The sequence below is a fragment of the Cloeon dipterum genome, chromosome 2 (genome assembly GCF_949628265.1).
Source record: "Cloeon dipterum chromosome 2, ieCloDipt1.1, whole genome shotgun sequence".
Classification (NCBI taxonomy): Eukaryota; Metazoa; Arthropoda; class Insecta; order Ephemeroptera; family Baetidae; genus Cloeon; species Cloeon dipterum.
In genome coordinates, this window is record NC_088787.1 from 27866094 (window position 1) to 27884385 (window position 18292).

The following is an 18292-nucleotide window of genomic DNA, read 5'->3' on the forward strand; positions in this document are numbered from 1 at the left end:
TTTACCGAATTGACAGAGAATTTCGCTTTTGGTTTGGTTGAGAACTGCTGGCCTATTGGCTTTTCCGCCACGCAATGCTTTTAAGGCTTTAATGCATTCAGACGCAAAGCAACCTCTTAGTTAACCAGAAGTTGTTTGACATGTACAAAATAATGTTTTAAGGTTATTTTCACAAATGTTTAGGTCTTCTTTTTATAAATGCAGTTTCTTCCCTGTTGGAAACAAAGGAACTCAATATTTTAAACCACAATGAAGCCCGTTACCGACTATCAGGCACTGTAGATCTTGATAATGTCAAAACATGTCATTCATTTGGCAACCACAAGGATTAAACAGGTTAATCTTGACGTGTTGTCTCTTCATCGCAACTGCGATTTTGCATTATGAATACTATGATGTACAATATTATCGTTTCTGTCTCAATTCGATCTTTTTAAGTAGAAAGAAAGTGCAAGTAAGAAAATATTCGCCTCGTACTGAAATTAGACGTATAAAAGAAAATTACAGTCCATTGCGCAAGGAAATTGAATCGGCGAATGACAAAACGAGTGTCAAACGTGGTTTAAAAAGCAACGCGGCTCGCATCATTTTGATCCGGCGGCTGCGACGCAGGCAACATTTCAATTATGCAAATCTATAAACTCAATTTGACGTCACGGGCCGGGGCAGCGTCACACACACACACACACACCCTGCTGCGAGAACGGGTGGTGGTGAGCTTCTTTGCTCTCCGTTCTCGCTCACTGGCGATGAACAATTTTCTGGAGTGTGCTTCTGGCCACCGACAAGGACTTAGGGCGGCGAGCGGAGGAGGAATCGGGGGAGGAAGATGCAATGCCACCCACCCACTCGGCGGTGGCTGAAAAGGGGCCTCTGCTCTCCTTTAGAATGTGTCACGATTATAAATGCCGGCGGAGAGCACCTTGGCCGTGTGTCTCAAGCCAATGCTCACTTGGCCCATTTCCTCTTCTTTTCCGTGCCCTGCCGGCCGCCCCCCAAACACCCGCCCCGCGCACGCGCCCCCGTGCATGCAAACTTTTTAATCACGGAAAGGACTTTTAAAAAGGAGTAATGCGATTGGCAATCTCGGTTGACAGATTTAAAATTGAAAAAAATACACTGCCCGAATTTTCTTGCCGGTCTGACGCGTCTGCTCCGTGCGCCTTGAGCTGCTGCTGCGCCTTATCAGACATTTGTGTGCTCACCTCAGCGTCTGCCTGCAAGCTGCCTCCGTAGTTGTTAAACGAAATTAGCTTCTGCTCTCCGGTCCAGGGCCGGTCCTCATCACAAATTCTGGCGCAAAGAGCGCCGCTCGAAACCTCCATTGTTGCTCTAGCGAAACGTGCAGTTGGCAAACTTTTTTCAACCCTTATCACCCCAACGTAATACGCAAGGTGAAAATTAAAATAGCAAAACTTTAATTTGACAGTTCTCCTTTAATTTGACGTATGCACAGTACAATACAACAGGAAGTACGTATTTTTATTAATTTAGCAAGTTTTTGCAAAAAAATCACGATTTCAAGGAAACCAAAGAAAATTATTGATCAACAAGAATATCAAGCTGCAACACTCAATTTTGACAGTTTGCATATTTGTATGTCTAACGAGACTCAAAAAATGTGGATGAAATTTCTCTACCCTTTGCAAAAACATGTTGACATTGATCTGACAGAGCGCCGACGGAATTTGCACATCTGCGATAGTGCCAGTGCACGACCCTAACTTTGTCGAGTTTCGGCCCCGAACGCGCACTCAGAGCGGAAAAACCGGTGTCTCGTGGAGAATAACTCGCGATTACACGAAAACATGCATAACATAATGATTTCCCAGCCACTTACCCTGAATTTCAGCGATTTAGCACCCTGCTGGAAAACCTGCAGTCACCCAGTCTTTTTATAGCAGAAACGCCTCTTTTTCTGGTCCATCTTTTCGTCACCAGGTGGCAGTATGGAAAGCATCGATTGATCAGACCGTGACGCCTTCGCCGGATGAAGCGCACAAACTGTAGGCTGCGCCGCTGCGGTTTTTCTAACAAATAACAACCGGCTTTTTTACAAAGTTAACCGGTTATGTATCTCATTTGCGTCTAGGCTGTAAAATATTACCGGTTACTCTTTACGGTTCTTTTCCGAGTCGGACCGGCGCAAGCAATCGCTTCTGTCGGTACTGGTGTGTGTTGTTTTCGCCGAAAAAACAACATTTTTGCCTGGAAATTTGGTTCCGGAGTTTAAAAGCGTGTGTAATCGGAGTATGAACAATCCCGACCTTTACGTTTCGATGTCCCTCGGTGAGTCGCGGACCCTTTTAGCATCAGAAATTCCTCTCGCAAAGGGCACGCTTCGATTGTGTATATTCCGAAGGCCGCTTTTGCGACTTGCAATTTCCAGCAATCCGTTAACGAATCGCCTTTTTCCACTCTGCAGACGACGTTATCAAGCACCGGAGGAAGGAAGGTGGTCGAGGAGGCCGAGGAGGTCGTGGTAGAGGTGGCCGCGGCGGCCAGCAAATGTATCGAAACCAGATGATGCCTAGAGGCGGCCGCGGCGGCGGCTTTCCTCCAAGAAGTCCTGGCCGCATTATGAAACAACGAATGCCCAACCAGGGCCCCCGGCAAAATATGCCCTTCAGGGGTGGGCGAGGAGGACCAATGCCCCCACGAGGGTTCCCACAGCCACAGGTAAACATGGTTATCACCCTGGCATCATGCTGTGCAATCAGATGCAATAATAGCCTTGAAATGGGCATTGCCCCTTCAAGGTTCTCCCAAAGCCATCTTCTCCGGCAATTTTTGCCGCGAGTTACTAATAAATTTTAATATTGGCAACGGAGAGCTTATCGGTATCACAATAATTACCAATAAATTGTTGCTGTAATTTTTAATATTGTTTAAAAAAATGGTGGGCATAATAAAACTAATAGTAATATTCAGTAATATAACTAAATTTTCCTTTAAACTGTATTTTAATGCAATTTTAGTTTTTCCAGAGAGGACGTGGGGCACCCCGTGGCCAATTTGTTCCTCGCATGCCTAGGGGTCTCACAACGAATAATCCCATGAACGCTGGAGGCCGCATGAGGGCCTGGAGTACTGAAGTCCCAAATACCCATCCAATGCCGAACATGGCACCGCCAATGCGTGGTAGGGGCCGTGGAGGCCCGCGGGGTGCCATGCGAGGCAGGGGACGTGGGGCCATGCAGAACCGACGCATGCCACAGGTAACTTTTTAGGCTAAAGAACAATTTTCAACTTTCTTAATCCTACTGTATTGTTTAAATGACTAAAATCCACTTTCGTTTTAAGTTTTGCTGTATTTTCTTGGTCTTGGATAAATGAAAAAAATTTTAGCTAAATGATTATTTCTTTCAAGTCATTTCATTGATTTCTTATCATTTGCCTGAGTGTAGAAGTGAAAAGTTTAAATGGTTATTTTTCATTAGTGCGGTTGGGTTTAAAAAATTGTCCTGTAACTCTTTTATTCTGCAGTATCAACAACAGCAATTCCACCAGCAAAATCAATATATCGAGCCACAATACCAGCAGCCACAGTTCCAGCCACCACCACCGCAGCCTCAAATGCAACTGCGTCAGCAGCCGCAAAGGATGAGGAAACCCAATTTTACTCAGGCAGCTAAAGTGCAGATTGCTCAGGAGTTGAAGAACAGCACTAAGACTGCTAGGAACCGCGTCCGACTTGCCGCACAGGTGCTCATGCAGCGGAAACGACAGCTTGAGGAGCTGACGATGGTGAGTTGAAATTGAAAGTCCAGTGCACTCACTTAACAATTATTTTTGTGCAATTTGAATGCTGAATGGTTAGAACTCAAGCACTATGTTATCATCAAAATATAAAAAGGAGGTGGGAGGAAAGCAAGTTCCAAAATTTTAATAATCAAATCAATTATAATTAATTATTAAAAAATGAATTCACTATTAACACGATATTTTAAATATTGTTTTCATTTTACCTCTAAGATTAATGAAAAAATTAAGAAACTTGTTTGGAGGTGGATATTTTATATTATTTGCTTTAACGACCAGTGTTTGAAAACTTAAATTGCGCAAATAGATGAACAATAGAATCAATCATAACTCTGGTTTGTTGTTCATCTCTGCGCAATTTATTATAATTTTAAAATTCCTGTACGTACAATTTAATAGAATAAATTCCCCTCTAACAAAGACTTTTAAAAAAATTAAACGCTAACAGGAGAAATTTGATTATTACACAAGTTTTGATGGATTCACTTAGTTTTGAGCCTACTTTTAGGTAAAATGAGCTTATTTGCTTTACTCCCAATTTGCAGCAATCTGCTGAAGCCGACCATCAGGTTAGCTTGAAACCACGTGGAGTGCGTTTGCAAGGCGCGACACAGCGTGTAACTGGTCTCCGCCGTGGTGGCGGTGTCATGAAGCGTCAAGTGGACGCCCGAACGGCCATCAAGCAAAAGATCGTGCGTGCCTCCGTGAACCGCCAACGTAACCTTCAGCGCGCTCAGGGTCAGCAGATGCAAATGCAGCACCTGCCGCCACCGCCGCAGCCACCACAGCCGATGCCAGCCAGGTCGCTTGCTGCTGCCGCCGTTCGTAGGGCGGCCGCTTACCGCCGTGGAGGCCGTGGCCGTGGAGCTATGCGCGGTGGCCGTGGAGCAATGCGCGGTGGCCCAAGGCTCACCCTGCACGAGAGGTTTAGCAACCAGTCATATTAATTTCTTCTGCCAACGACAGTGGCGCTTGCAAGCAACAAACTTTATATCTTATGATAATAAGGAGTCAGTGTGAACGACTGTACTCACCACATTAATGAATATTGTATTTGATAACTAGTGCATTAAATTTGTGACCACCACTGTGAGCCAGAGCCTTTATTTCTTGGAATGCAAGTTGCCTCCATACATGTTTATTTATTACTGACAAACGCACCTGCTGCCGCCCTTGAAAGTGTACCTGGAGATTTCAATGTCATGCACAGGGCCCGCAATTAACTCTGAACTCGGTACTCAATCGATGATTTTAAACAATGTATAAGGTTCTGGTTCTTCCAGATATATGCAGGAGGATGTGACCAAGAAAATACAAAAAACGTTGCTTGTCTTTTGTACTGGTTTTGATTGCAATTAAAGTGAGGTCCGTTTTCACTAACCCAATATTTTAATTTTGTACATAAACAAAATTTTATGTTCAACCTGCCATTTAGGATTGATCGACATTTAGAAATTAAACGAGATGATTTGAATAAAGTATGATGTGCACCTTACCTAAATGCTTTGTTTCAATATTAAAATAACCAACTTTGGTGATTTAAGCTATTGTGTTGTTCAAACGATAAAAGATATGGAAATTTTCAATTATTAGTTATGCTCAACAAGTTTTGCATTTACAAAAATATCGCAGATAAAAGTCTTAAGTTTGTTATTGTGTTCTCATACTAAAATTATGAAAATTTTTATTGTTTTATATGTTTGTATTATCATGTGGCAACTCGTAAGTGTTTTGTAATTCGGTTGTGCAATATTTGAATATTGCCTCGGCGTATTTAAAAGAAGGCACTGATTTTGATTTGACAACGATTGATTTTGAAACATTGCATTATCTTTGCAAACTTGTGCTGCTTGCCAGACAGCTTACAATCAGTGCAAGCGTACGTAGTGCAAGCAGACGATTTCAATGTCTTGTGATTCGTTGTGAAAAGAAGACCGACGAAGGCAGCACTGTCGCACAGCAGCTGTACAGAACAAAAATGGCGAGCATCCTTCACAGAAGTCTCTCGGTTGTCGAAACTTTATCGCGGAGAGGCGGCGCCAAGGTAAATCCCAGCAAATTTTTGACAGAAAATTCGAAAAGCTGGCATTTAAAACTACTGCCTGTAAAATTTTTGCACCAAAGTATCACTTTTTCATGGTAGAAAAGATCGTAAAACAGCGGGAAAACTAATTCGTTCGCCCTGCAAATGCTACACAATCATACACATAGAGGTCATCTCTTTCAAAAATAGAAGCTTTTTTTAATTGAATGGACCTTTGTCCTTCTCTGTTGAAAGGACAAAGTCCTAAATCAGGGCTTATGTAACGCTGAATTAGTAGCACGTTTGTTTTCACGCCGATTTTATCAGAGAAATCACTTAGATTTCGTCGCGCGGTGCTTGAACTGTTTCAAAGGTCATATTGGCCGACTGCCTAATTGGAACTAATTTAAATGATTGACAAAGCAGTTAGCTGTTTTATGTTGCTCACAATTGAAACATGAAATTGTGCCTATTTAAAGACACGTTAAAGTGCTGCGACTGATTAAAAACACAGTTTTATAAAAAAATTTGTTTTGTGTTTTGTGCACCTTATGTAAAATGTGTTCACATAACATATTTGCGGAAGATTTTAAGTTTATTTCATGTTCTAAAACATATTCCAGCTCCTAGGAGCAGCAAGTCCGACTCTTCATGCTCAACAACAGCGTAATATAAATGTGCACGAACATGTCTCATATTCGCTGCTGCGGGAATCAGGAATTCCTGTGCCAGAGTTTGGACTGGCAAAGTCGTCGAAAGAGGCAGGAGATATCGCGAGAAAGATCAACGCTAAGGATCTGGTTCTGAAGGCTCAGGTTTTAGCAGGCGGCCGAGGAAAAGGCAGTTTTAAGAATGGTCTTAAGGGCGGAGTCCGGCTTGTTTACTCGTTAGTCAATGAAGCCATTTAAATTAAAACCACGTTCAATTGAGTTGCATTACAGGCCAGAAGAAGCTGAGGAAATAGCAGAAAAAATGATCGGCCAGCACTTGGTGACCAAACAGACTGGCGAGAAGGGCAGGATTTGCAACTCTGTAATGGTTGCCGAGAGAAAGTTCCCCCGAAAAGAGTATTATTTCGCCATCATGATGGAGAGAGCATTTGCAGTAAATTAATTTGATAAAAATTAAAACCTACTTTAAAACGTCACCTGCATCAGGGCCCAGTTTTGATCGCCTCCGCCCAGGGTGGTGTGAACATTGAGGAGGTGGCAGCGGAGAACCCTGACGCAATCATCAAGGAGCCCATCGACATAACCAAGGGCATGACAAGGGAACAGGCTGCTGGAGTTGCTGCCCAAGTTGGGCTTGCAGAAAAGAAAGAGGAGACTGCTGAGATTCTTCTCAAAATGTACGATTTATTCTTGAAAAAAGACGCTTCCCTCATTGAAGTCAATCCATACGCTGAAGATGCCAATGGAAAATGTAAAAAAAAAAATATTGTTTTTCAAAGTGCCTGGTTATAATTTATACGTGATTCCAGTCTTTTGCCTTGACGCTAAAATGAGGTTTGACGATAACGCAGAGTTCAGACAAAAGGAAATTTTCGCTCTTAGAGATTGGACCCAAGAAGATGAGAAAGAGGTGGAGGCTGCGCGCTCAAACCTCAACTACATCGCGCTTGATGGTAGGCAAAAAGCTTTTAAAAACCTCCATAATTCTTGTGTTTTCATCCCGAAGTTACTGATAGTAATTGTTAATGTACCTATTATTGTGATTCTTCGCTTACTATCATTCTTACTCGACTTCATAAAATATTGTATAGACCTTAATAATTAAAAATGAAATCACTTCATCAGGTGATATTGGTTGCCTCGTTAACGGAGCTGGTCTTGCCATGGCCACCATGGACATCATCAAACTGCATGGTGGAGAGCCAGCCAACTTCTTGGACGTTGGCGGTGGCGCGACGGCTCAGCAGGTCAAAGAAGCCTTCCAAATCATCACCGCTGACCCCAAGGTTCAATTCATCAACCTTTCCTTAAATGCATTCTGACAAAGCCTGTTCCACAGGTGCATGCCATTCTGGTAAACATTTTTGGCGGTATCATGAGGTGTGACATCATTGCCAAGGGCATTGTGGCGGCCGCAAAAGAGCTGGAACTCAAAATTCCCATCGTTTGCAGATTGCAGGTATTAATTGGCATCAAACGCAACAAATTACTGCTGCCTCACAAGCATGTTTTGTCTCATGATTTAAAATTATGAGTTTGGTAAAAATAGTTAAAAATGCACTTTTATTCAAGTTTAGTATTGATATCTTGTTCAATCTTATCTTTAATTTGTTTTTCTATTAGCTAATACACTAGTGTTCTTATCCTTAAAAAATTTTAAAGGGTCCATTTTCAGCATTAAAAAATTGCACTGTTTAATTGCGCTATAGAATATAAGCAAACAATGATTGTATCTTAACAATATATTTGGCTTTAATGCTGGCCACATCCAGTATTATTTCTGAAGTATTTAATTAATATCCTTTTTCAGTGGCAATTAGCCTCCCAAGAACAAAATGTTTCATTAACTGAGTTTGCGGTTTGAATTGATAACTAGTAGGCAAAACAAATTGTGAATGATGTAATTTTTAGCTCATTTAGATTTTCCAACTCATTTTAATTTCTTGTTGCCTTGAAAATTTTCAGGGCACAAATGTCGATGATGCCAAAGTATTGATCGCCTCATCAGGCTTCAAGATTCTGGCGTGCGATAACTTGGACGAAGCTGCTAGACTCGTTGTTAAACTGTCCAACATCGTGAGGATGGCGCGAGACGCGAAACTCGACGTAAACTTTGAAATCCCAATTTAAAGTATGTATCTTTACTCGCAAACAGAAATAACAAGAGTTGCTACTTTTTGGCGCTGTCTGAAGGGCTCGTGTTGTTAATGTTGCATGTTTGACTACTGTTCCTTTCTGTTGAGTTTTGTCTACACTCACGCCCTCTGGCCATATGTTATTATCATCCATTGGGCTCCACTTCCCCCTTTCCCGAGAGAGCTCACTGAGTGAGAGCTGATTTTGATTTCTGATCAAATGAGAAGAGTTTAGGTAGGTCAGGCATTCTCCTAACTGGTATCTCATAAATCTACATACCAGCTTTTGTTAAATTTGGCCTAAAATTTGACTCTTTCCAAAGACAACATGACACGATTTTTTTGTTTAATCCAGTAGCTCACTTGGTAAATGTAATTAATTCTCCTCATCAAACTTTAATGTGAGTTGAGTAGTATTCAAACGTCCATATTTATAGCTTTGACTTGTGAAACTGGAAGCAGTTTGCTTGTGTTCTCATTTCAATCTCTTGCAAATTTACTTTGCCTTAATTTGCACAGTATAGTGACTTGTTTAATTGAGTAGCCTTACCGCACCACATTGTCTATGAAGACACAAATTGTTAATAAATGTTCACACAAAACACGTCTAAATATTTATAGCACACTGATTAACTATAACCCAAAAATAGTTATCGCTATTTGTGTGTTCATTTGGGTTGAAATTTGTTAAAAAAAAATACGATGATAAAATAAACGAATTTGTTACTTAAAACATGAAACAAAGCTCTCCTTGCAAACTCTCAGACTCTGTAAAAATTGTTCAAGTTTATGAACTCATAGAGATTCTGCATGTCCTCTTCAGGCCTCTGCTTGACCACAATCAGAAAGTTCATCACGAGCATCTAGACTCCTTAACATCAGGGACATGGTTTCTTACAAAATATTCTGAACACTCACATAAAAATCAGATCGCAAATGCTCAAGTCTTTTGGGTACGCTTGACGGCGAAAAAATATTTTTGCTTGGTGTGGTTGTCCCGTAATTGTAGCATGAAACGTCATCCCTCGTGTGTTTCTGTGCTGGGAGTGGTAACTTGAAGGCAAGCATGAAGGATTGGAACAGGTCGTTGAGCTCGATGGTCAAGTCTAGCATCTCGTGCATCTGGGATTGGAACTTTTATATCCCCTATCGACTTTTTACTGCAAATTTCTTACCTGCTCTGAAAACAAGCAGACCTCAATGCTCGTGAGATACTTTTGGTGCAGGTCACGCACGGCCTCGATCGAAGCGATGCTTTTGATTTCCTCGCAAAAGTGGTGCCAATTCACTTGCAGGCGCACTTGCAAGATGCTGTTGAGCACCTGCTGGATCAGCACGTGCATTTCCTTGGCCATCAAATGCATGTGATTCAGCACGCCCCTTTCTCCGCCTAAAATTTTTTGTCCATTTTGCTCAAAATTAAATTTTCTCTGTAGCTGAACCTGTCAGTTGGTGCAGCTTCCTGTAGGTGGTCTTGATGCTCTTGAGGATGTCACACAGCATCCATTCCATCCTTCGCAGCTGGAGGATTTCCCTGAAGCAGAAATAGTACTTTTCCAACACCTCGTTAGTCACCACCTGTTGATTTCACTTAATTTATTTCATTTGTACAAAACATTGTACAAGCATTAAACTTGTTAATTGACACAAAATTCCCAATTTTATTTTATATTTTCTTTGTATTTCATGGAGTATACCAAAGCGACTGGATTGGCCTCTTCCAGTTCGTATGTTATGCTGAAGGAGTCCCAGCCTAGGTTGTGTTCAGGCTGAGGATTTAAATGGATCTTGAACCTTTTCTCCAAATACACATCCTCTTGCTCTGGGCTTGTGGAGTCGTTGATGGCTAATCGTAGCTTCTCCCTCAAAGTGTACTCACTGACGAGTGGAGCAGCAGCACTCAGCATATCACTGGAATTATTTCGTCAGTGATTTCCTTTTCTCTTGAGAGGATGTTAGCATTACAAAGTTTTCATGATTAACTGAGCTGCAAAGCCACTTTGTCGGAGCAAAAAAAAGCCCGTGAGAATGTCCAGATGGACATATAGTTTTCCATGTCTCAGCAAGGCGTCAGCAAGTTTTTGTGAAACCCTTCTCTCCATTTCAATCAGGAAGGTGTGCATTGCGCCATCCGTTTCCCACGCATTCACGCCGTGATCAGCATCTGGAAGAGGAAATATCTAGCGTTGATTTGTTGCATTAATCTATATTTTTAATACCTGTAATCACTTTCTCGATAATTTTGTCCAGCTTGAGATGCAGTTCCTCCAGTGGCTGTTTTTCTTCCAGAATTTTCTTCAGCAATGCATAATTTTGTCCAGCCTTCATGATTCTATTTATTTGTGCTTTAGACAAATTATTAGGACACATCAGAGTTCTGAAAATTAAGATTTTAGACAGGGTTATCAGCTTGATGCAATTTATTTAAAGGTGCATAAAACAGCCAGCCGCGCTGCGCCAGCCGCCGTGACTTTGGCTAAAAATAAAAGTTGCACCAGCCCCACTAGCCGCTGATCAAAATCCGAAAAAATCAAAGTGGATGAGAATAATTGGCTTACGGGCTGTTAAACACTATCGCAAACTTTATCACTTTTAAAAGTTTATATGTCAGCCGCAGGTTAAATGTTCAGCGGCCCCTTTATTTAAATTACTCGGCTAAGACCTCTAATTTTAATACCTCAGCTGGTAGAAATCTGGCTTGAGGATCATGGTCTCAGGTTGCGTATCAGAGATTGCAATAAAAAACTCGTCAAATGGGTCGGTAGGCCTGGCACACAAAAGCCACTCTTTCAGAAGTCTATAAAAGACCTCAGAAACCTTAGATTTTATTAATTATCCAAGCTGATTTTCAGAGTGAGATTTTTCTTATACTCTCAAGAAAATAGGAGAAGCGCTCCTCAACGCGTTCGGATTTCCACTGAATGTGAGCATCAGGTTGTGCAGGGTTGACATCACGTTGCAGCCAAGTTGAAATTTGCACGCTTCAGTGATAGTAACCAGCCAAGATAGATGATTTTTGGCTCCTAGGGTTTTCACCCTGAGCTGCAGCAGGGTTATCTTTTGGCTTGCGAGTAAGCATTCAAGGTGGGCTAGCAGACCAAGGAAACTGGTCAGCTGCTGTCGAAGAGCTGAAGCTAAGGCACTAAAGAACAGGGACTCTCCGTGCAAGCTATGCAGCTCTACAAATGAATTTACTTTTTGGTACAATGTCCCCAAAACCGCCATATGCAGAACTTGCTGTTGCAAAGTTTGGCCTCCATGCTAAAATTTATTTTTCTTAAAACATATCTTTTGAATAAAATCTAAATTTAACCTCTGTGCTCATTTTAAATCTCAGATGGTCTTTGACCTGCTCATTTCTGCCCAAAATGTTGCCACAAATTCCTTGAAATGCGTAAAGCAGCTCTCTTACAGCTTCCTGCTCGCTGTGCGACTTCTGTCGTTCATCTCCTGCTGTAGCATCAAATGAGTTTTCAACTTTATAGCAGTTGTAAATATATCAGCCACAACAGAAATACACGTATTGTTGTTTAAACTATAGGAATGAATACTTTAGTGGCAACCTACTTGCTTGACCCTCGGCACAGGTTTCTAATAAAGTTAGATTTCCAGAAATCTCCATCTCGATTTCAAGGCGGCACTTGTTCAAGTTTTCCAATTTTCTTCGAGTTTGCTAGTTCAGCTACATCATCATGATCAGTCACCGCTGAATTTGGTTGGTTGATAATTTCAGCATTCTGAAATGGAATTGCAGTGCATGAAATTGCAATAGAGCGCTGTTAATAATACCAACAATCTGTTTACGTCGTTCAGTTAACTCAAGATATTCTGGATGGGGACCAAGATAACTGGAAGGCAAAGGTAGCACTAATGCGGCTGGAAAATTTACCTCAGCTTCTTGGAATTTCCTTAAGTAACAAATATTTACCAATTCTCCTATTTCCATCCACGTAAGAACGTGATAAGAATCAGTCCCTGATATTTAAAAAAAACTTGGTCATCCCTATTTACAAATCTGAACAACCAAATGTTTAATTCATTGTTGTTTGTTTGTTGTCAAACTGGTCAGACTGAGGCAAACAAGTGCATTTTTTCCAATGATTTTCTAAACAGTTATAGATGTATATTATGTTATCATAAAATTAATCCTGCAGCTAGGAGAAAAGCACTTTATACGACAGTCACTTGGCGACTAATTCTAACAGAATACAAGGACCTTTAAACAGAATTGATATTCGACTTTAGGATTAACAATTTAAGAGAATTGACTTGAAGAACAATTTACATTAGAAAAGAATTTACCCGATTGAGCCAGGTCCTTCACAATTAAACGCTCGGAACTCTTAAGATGCAACTTTTTGGCTCGTGTGTCCGGCGAAAACTAATTTAAATTCAAAATCTCTCTCTCTCTCTCTCTGTTGCATTAACGAATTTCTAACAATCATTAATAACAATACCCTAGACTAAAAATGAAAAAGGAGTGGGAGCTCGGCTCCGCAACCACTACAGCACTATTCAAAATTGTATTTTAGTTTGCTAAGCAAAATCCACATAGGATATGAACTTTTATGATTAAAACAATTATCTGCTAAGTAACAGTGTAATTTATTCTTGTATTTTTCTAGTTAGAGTATTATTTAATATTTTAGTTTTTCATTTTTGTGCATATTGGAAGAAGTACTCATGGAAGAATGTTAACAGGAAGTTTCATTTACCAATATTTGCAAAATTTGCGCGAAAATATTTTCAAGATAAATAATATCACATTTCCTAGCATCTTAAAAATTTTGAGATTCACTATTTAAATTTAGAATGCCTGTCAGCAAGTTATCCGACACAGCAGAGACTCAAAATCTTGGATCTTCTTCTTTTGACTGCTCTTTGAATTGGTCAAAATTCCGCGCTGACAGTCATGTTTACGTAAGGGGCCATCAGAGAACTCCGTCGGCGATAGCTGAGTGTGTGTGGGGCGCTCAGTCGCTTGTCCAAAGTCTTATAGTACTCGTTGAAGTCGAGGCGCAGACTAAGGAATTGCAGATCTTCGTTTGGATGCGACGCCAAAGCTAGGAGGAATGTCTTCACCTTTTCCTGCAATATAATGATATTTTTAAGACTAAATTATCAATTCTTTTCTGCATTGACCAAGAAGTGATAATTTGTTACAATACGAGAGCGTGTGGTATTAATTTTATTTTAAAAATTTCAATGTGTTAGCATTCCATGCCTATTTGTTTGCTACTGAGAGTAGCCATTTTAAAATCATTTCAAAGTAAATTATCCCACTTAGCCTTTATACCTTATTTAAGTTAAAAGTGGTCAATGTCGAAGATACAAAACAAACTTCTTGGGTGATTTCTCCAATAATGTAAGAAGCATTAAAAACAATGTAAAATTATGTTAAAATTCGAAACAAGCATCTGAAGATGACAACTAAAAGAAAATTTTGCTAAAACTCTCTCTGACAATTACTGGATAGTAATTAAAATGCGATTCCATACCCTGTAGCCATCAGCATTGAGCACCAGAGTCACTTGGATCTTGGTTATGGCATTGCTGAACCTCTTCAGTGCGTACTTCTCCTTCTCTTCATCATCTTTGGTGATCCCATACATGCTGGCCTCTTCCAGTTGCTCATAACGTTTCTCAAGATCCTTTCTCCTTTGAAATTCTGTGTTGATCAACTTGTCAAACTCCGCTTCAAGTTTGCACACATCCAGGATGTAGTTGTAGATGTGGCGGAGGATCAGGGTCAGGTGCTGCGATTCCTTTGAAAAATTTTGCTTTTGTCACCAAACATTAGTCACAGTTAAGAGAGGTTGGATATAACGTCTAGGAAAAAAATGTATTTCAAGAATAGAACAAAACCAACAACCAATTAAAATAAAACTAGAATTCCAGTAAGAAAAAATTTGCATGAGATGAAGAATCTAAGAGAAATTCAAGTAAACACCTACTTCGTCCAGGAAGCAACTTTTCAAAATGTTGTCTAGGAATTTGCTATGCGCTTGAATGATGTCATCTAGAGATGCAGCTTGGTTGATGGCAGCCTGCAGCAAACTCCACTGGCACTCAACACACTCAAAGAGTAAGTAATACTGCATCTGCCTCATAAATTGGTTCATTTCCGAAATCAACACGGACAACTCTCTGATCAATGGTCCAATCTCTACCGTGAAAAATAATTAAAAACACATCACTCTTTACTTGATTCCAACCTACCTGTCATTTTTCTAAGTTCCCTGGCAGATATAGCTTGGCTCCTCCACATGTTGGAAAGGAGCCACTCCATCCTCTTGGCCCTCCAGAGAGCGTTGAATAGACTCAAGTATTTTACCTTCACCTCAGGAGGGAAAATCTGGGAATTGAAGAAAATTTATGATTTGATTTTTTATATAAAAAGACACCAACCATAGCTATAGGACCATCGATGCAATACTGCAGAGAAAAAATGTCCCATCCATATTCTTCATTGTACATGTACAGCAGTTTCACGTCCAAACGGTTCAGGACATCTTCATCCTCATATTGTGCGTTGCTAGATCTGATGGCGGTCTCCAATTTTGGAGTCAAGGTGTGCGTCATTAGGTTGCCAGCCTTTTTGTTCAGCTCCTCTCTGCATTCATGAAATCAAATTGAAATGAAACCTTGAAAATAATCCAATCTGGTTCGCTTCATAATAATAAAAAAACAAGATTACATACTTCTTAAAGTTTTGCCTACATTTTTTTTTAATTTTTGAATGTGTCCGACAGTTGTAAGTCAAGGAAATAATTAAATGGAAAATGAACAAATAAACCTCACATGCAAGAGAGTAAATTAACTTACGCAGCACATTCCATCAGGGACTTGATGAAGTCTCCACTGCCAAGCAGCATGTAGCGTCGCATGGCCTGCAAGTGTAAAGCCAGTTTTCCGTCTTGCATCATCACCACCAGAGCTTCCTTTGAAAAATCCCTGTGCGCTACTTCAATGCAAACTTGCAAAGCGCCATCGACCTCCCAAAGTTTGTCTACAGATAACGTATGTAACAACTAAAGATTTTAGCACTGAATCACAAATTGTTCAATTACCACTGCAGTTTTCAATCGCCTCTTGCAGACCAGGGATTTTAAAATCCTTGGGAACTTTTCCGCAACACTGGGTGAGAAAAGCCACACTCTTGCCAGTTGTGAGAACCATATTCGCTTGAGCTTGAGAAATGAAACTCGGGCGCATTGATTCCCTGCAATAGAATAGCATGCAAAAACAATTAAGATAAAAACTTTTTTTTAGAATATCAACATTGTAACTTAAAATCTGCATGATTTACAAACCTCAAAGAGTATTTGCGATGCCAAAAATTGTTCACAATGGTCTCATTGTCTGCTGAAATGAAGAACTCCATGTGCGGATCATTTAATGTTCCCCTTTCCAGCCACTCAGACAATATTGAGTAAAATGGTGCCGAAGCCTTATTAACAAAGGGTTTGTGAAGATGGGGAGTGAGCAGAAAGGTACGTTTCTTACAGCTGTAAGAAGAGGCGTCAGCCACTCTCGCACTTTTGGATCACCATGCTGGACCAGCATGTGTAGAGTGGAGAGCAAGGCGCCTCCTTTCTTGTCCTTGCACTCATTGGCCACTGTCGCCAACCACTTCAAATGGCACTTTGGCTGATGTGTGATTATGCGGATTTGGAGTAGGGTCATTGGACTCTCTCGACTTGATTGTCTCAACTAAAATTTTAGTTCAACAATCATAATTTAATTATTAATTGATTTTTCATTTAAAAAAAAACAATCTCATAATTTAGCTTAACATAATCTCCAGTAATGCTTTCAATGATTTGATGTCTTATCTTAATAACAATATTCCTCCAAGTTGAAGATTGACAGAAATTTAATAACCTGAGCCTCCAAATTAGTGATGAGTCGGTTAAACTCATGCAGTTGATCTCGAATGGCACTAACAAGAGCAGTCAGGCAATATGGCGCGCCAATGTGTGGCACAGAATCAATGATCTTCCTAATTTTAAAATTCAAGGTGCCAATTTCAGCCAGGTGAGATGCATGCTGTCGTAGTGAACCTTTAAGCTGGAATATTGATACAAATTTAACGATGCAAATTTAATTCGTTGAACTGACAAACCTTTTGGGAAATTCTGAACGTTCCATCACCACAATCGTCTATGAAAACGCTGCCACCAATGCCATTGAAAGCGAAAATTACTTCTCTTATCAAATCGTGCTGAGAATCTGTGGAGGATTACATTTTAATTAAATTATGAAATGTAAGGTTCTATAACTAGCAGCCTTACATCCACTTTCTAAGTTTCTGCAAACTGCAGATCTTGAGCTGACGTTGGAAGATATAGACTCAGCTAAGCTCTCTCGTCTTGAGATGTGGGAATGGTTTATTTCTGAATGAAGAGAAACGATCGAATTAAACCACAAACAAAACTTTTGCACTAGTTACCAATGTGCCTGAGAGGCGAAAATCCTTGCTGGAATCCTGGGCTTTTTTCGCTATCACCACCTGGAGTGTGCCTCAAAAATGCAAAATCTCCAGAGCCTAGTTGCTTGACATCAGTTTCCGACTCAGACCTTGTCCTCTCAGCATTGATTTTCTTTTGAACGCCATTTACCCTGAAGTAGGACATCATGGCAAAGAATCTGAGAAGCTCATCTTTTTTCTCGACAATGCTCTGTAATTTGCAGGATCATCAAAAGAAATAAAGTTATGTATTTCTAAGTAATAAATTCTACTAATACTGTACATTGCCAGTTTACTCAATACAATCTACTACATAACTTTTCATTCTGTTCAATTTATGCAGACTTTAAGCATCTAAAAACTAAAACTTGTGCATCAATTTGTTTCATACCGTTTCGTACAGTCTCCGTTTGAGTTCAGCAAATCGGAGCAAGTCATCCTGCCGGTTTTCCTTTACCAAATGTTGCTCTATGGAATAATCAAAGTCACCACTGCCACCGTCGTGCTGAGGAGCGTTGGCCAACTCTTGGCTTACGTACGCGTACCACCTCGCGTAACTCCCTGAAATCGTTGTTATACCGCTTATTAAGGCTTTGTTTTTAAGTTAAGGAAAAAGTAAACAAAGATGAGAGAACCAGCAACAAACCTGGCTGTTTCGCAGTTCCTGCCTTGCAAAGCTTTTGCAGACTTTCATCCGATATCTTTTTGGAGCTGGCCATCGCGAGCTGGGGCAATTCGACTTCTTGAACTTGAATTTTTTTTCTTACGGAATTTACGGAATTTATCTAACGTTACGGCAACCTGCACCAGTGCTAGAAGAGGGTGCTTCCCGCCATATTCATTGCATCTGATCTTTGATTTCACTCACATGACGGGAGGTACGGACTGAGGCAGGACTGAGGTGGGGAGTGGGAGTAGTGGCGTAGGCTTGCGTGATTTTAAATATAAAAAGCGCCAAATTAATAAACGTATTGAATTTTAGAGGATTGACTCAATTTAATTCAAAATAATTTTTATTCCAATAATCCGAAATATGTACAGGTGCGATTTTGGAATACTATTTTTTTTTCTGATCTCTAAATCCAAATCATCGCGCGGGACCATAAAATGAGCTTGAATCATGCAATTTTATGCAGTTTGAACCATAATTGGAATCGTCTTGAAAATATGTATTGACTTGAAATAATGGGAAAAAGGAAAAAATAAATAAACTAAATTGTATAAAATTTTG

At 40.3% G+C, this 18292-nt stretch overlaps 6 protein-coding genes across 17 annotated transcripts in view; 2 read left to right on the forward strand and 4 right to left on the reverse strand.

Moving 5' to 3' along the window:
• The window catches only part of LOC135936677 (protein lin-10-like), a 107724-nt gene extending 105724 nt beyond the window's left edge, over nucleotides 1-2000 (reverse strand). For 10 of the 11 annotated variants that reach the window (XM_065479589.1, XM_065479588.1, XM_065479585.1 and 7 more), the window contains exon 1: nucleotides 1841-1999. The gene's annotated coding sequence lies outside the window, so the exon portion shown is untranslated. Of the gene's footprint in view, nucleotides 1-1840 lie in introns of all 11 variants that reach the window. The other variant, XR_010574353.1, reaches the window with a different exon arrangement.
• Nucleotides 2001-2116: 116 nt separating this feature from the next.
• On the forward strand, nucleotides 2117-5263 carry LOC135936680 (ataxin-2 homolog). The gene is made up of 5 exons (XM_065479595.1): nucleotides 2117-2289; nucleotides 2426-2679; nucleotides 2979-3218; nucleotides 3487-3747; nucleotides 4308-5263. The coding sequence occupies exons 1-5, from the start codon at nucleotides 2253-2255 to the stop codon at nucleotides 4707-4709; spliced, it is 1194 nt and encodes a 397-aa protein (XP_065335667.1). The 5' UTR covers nucleotides 2117-2252; the 3' UTR covers nucleotides 4710-5263.
• Nucleotides 5264-5704: 441 nt separating this feature from the next.
• On the forward strand, nucleotides 5705-10243 carry ScsbetaA (Succinyl-coenzyme A synthetase beta subunit, ADP-forming). Its single transcript, XM_065478280.1, has 9 exons — nucleotides 5705-5806; nucleotides 6409-6671; nucleotides 6727-6889; nucleotides 6943-7207; nucleotides 7266-7409; nucleotides 7582-7742; nucleotides 7796-7915; nucleotides 8422-8587; nucleotides 10028-10243. Exons 1-8 carry the CDS (start codon nucleotides 5741-5743, stop codon nucleotides 8584-8586), a joined length of 1347 nt encoding a protein of 448 aa, XP_065334352.1. The 5' UTR covers nucleotides 5705-5740; the 3' UTR covers nucleotide 8587; nucleotides 10028-10243.
• On the reverse strand, nucleotides 9285-9955 carry LOC135935735 (uncharacterized). Its single transcript, XM_065478281.1, has 3 exons — nucleotides 9767-9955; nucleotides 9510-9713; nucleotides 9285-9454 (listed from the first exon to the last, which is right to left on the reverse strand). The coding sequence occupies exons 1-3, from the start codon at nucleotides 9953-9955 to the stop codon at nucleotides 9353-9355; spliced, it is 495 nt and encodes a 164-aa protein (XP_065334353.1). The 3' UTR covers nucleotides 9285-9352.
• LOC135935733 (gamma-tubulin complex component 3-like) lies at nucleotides 9285-12551 on the reverse strand. Its single transcript, XM_065478279.1, has 8 exons — nucleotides 12159-12551; nucleotides 11905-12044; nucleotides 11463-11852; nucleotides 11269-11408; nucleotides 10811-10968; nucleotides 10557-10755; nucleotides 10289-10502; nucleotides 9285-10169 (listed from the first exon to the last, which is right to left on the reverse strand). The coding sequence occupies exons 1-8, from the start codon at nucleotides 12211-12213 to the stop codon at nucleotides 10011-10013; spliced, it is 1455 nt and encodes a 484-aa protein (XP_065334351.1). The 5' UTR covers nucleotides 12214-12551; the 3' UTR covers nucleotides 9285-10010.
• A 638-nt stretch (nucleotides 12552-13189) lies between these two features.
• Grip91 (gamma-tubulin complex component 3) lies at nucleotides 13190-17866 on the reverse strand. Of its 2 annotated transcripts, none has more exons than XM_065479593.1 (15): nucleotides 17708-17866; nucleotides 17453-17622; nucleotides 17044-17272; nucleotides 16886-16987; nucleotides 16717-16823; nucleotides 16476-16661; nucleotides 16098-16304; nucleotides 15905-16041; nucleotides 15662-15813; nucleotides 15417-15600; nucleotides 15000-15204; nucleotides 14811-14946; nucleotides 14546-14757; nucleotides 14090-14371; nucleotides 13190-13679 (listed from the first exon to the last, which is right to left on the reverse strand). In XM_065479593.1, exons 1-15 carry the CDS (start codon nucleotides 17778-17780, stop codon nucleotides 13482-13484), a joined length of 2580 nt encoding a protein of 859 aa, XP_065335665.1. In that variant the 5' UTR covers nucleotides 17781-17866; the 3' UTR covers nucleotides 13190-13481. The 2 variants fall into 2 exon arrangements, with proteins under 2 accessions (XP_065335665.1, XP_065335666.1); XM_065479594.1 differs by having other exon boundaries at nucleotides 13191-13679; nucleotides 14090-14356.
• Nucleotides 17867-18292: the final 426 nt, after the last annotated feature.

Bases quoted from the DNA above. Each gene is read 5' to 3' on its own strand.
- LOC135936680 (XM_065479595.1), top strand. From the start codon at position 2,253: ATGAACAATCCCGACCTTTACGTTTCGATGTCCCTCG. The intron at 2,680-2,978 runs GTAAACATGGTT...ATGCAATTTTAG, and splicing joins GAGGGTTCCCACAGCCACAG to TTTTTCCAGAGAGGACGTGG. The intron at 3,748-4,307 runs GTGAGTTGAAAT...CCCAATTTGCAG, and splicing joins AGCTTGAGGAGCTGACGATG to CAATCTGCTGAAGCCGACCA.
- ScsbetaA (XM_065478280.1), top strand. From the start codon at position 5,741: ATGGCGAGCATCCTTCACAGAAGTCTCTCGGTTGTCGAAACTTTATCG. The intron at 5,807-6,408 runs GTAAATCCCAGC...AACATATTCCAG, and splicing joins CGCGGAGAGGCGGCGCCAAG to CTCCTAGGAGCAGCAAGTCC. The intron at 7,743-7,795 runs GTTCAATTCATC...CCTGTTCCACAG, and splicing joins TCATCACCGCTGACCCCAAG to GTGCATGCCATTCTGGTAAA.
- LOC135935735 (XM_065478281.1), bottom strand. From the start codon at position 9,955: ATGCATTTGATGGCCAAGGAAATGCACGTGCTGATCCAGCAGGTGCTC. The intron at 9,714-9,766 runs GTAAGAAATTTG...TTCCAATCCCAG, and splicing joins TCTGCTTGTTTTCAGAGCAG to ATGCACGAGATGCTAGACTT. The intron at 9,455-9,509 runs GTGAGTGTTCAG...TAAGGAGTCTAG, and splicing joins ATTTGCGATCTGATTTTTAT to ATGCTCGTGATGAACTTTCT.
- LOC135935733 (XM_065478279.1), bottom strand. From the start codon at position 12,213: ATGGAGATTTCTGGAAATCTAACTTTATTAGAAACCTGTGCCGAGGGT. The intron at 12,045-12,158 runs GTAGGTTGCCAC...TTGATGCTACAG, and splicing joins CTGTGCCGAGGGTCAAGCAA to CAGGAGATGAACGACAGAAG. The intron at 10,756-10,810 runs GTATTAAAAATA...TTCCTCTTCCAG, and splicing joins TATCGAGAAAGTGATTACAG to ATGCTGATCACGGCGTGAAT.
- Grip91 (XM_065479593.1), bottom strand. From the start codon at position 17,780: ATGGCCAGCTCCAAAAAGATATCGGATGAAAGTCTGCAAAAGCTTTGC. The intron at 16,042-16,097 runs GTAAGAAACGTA...TTTGTTAATAAG, and splicing joins TGACGCCTCTTCTTACAGCT to GCTTCGGCACCATTTTACTC. The intron at 15,814-15,904 runs GTTTGTAAATCA...ATTCTATTGCAG, and splicing joins CATCGCAAATACTCTTTGAG to GGAATCAATGCGCCCGAGTT.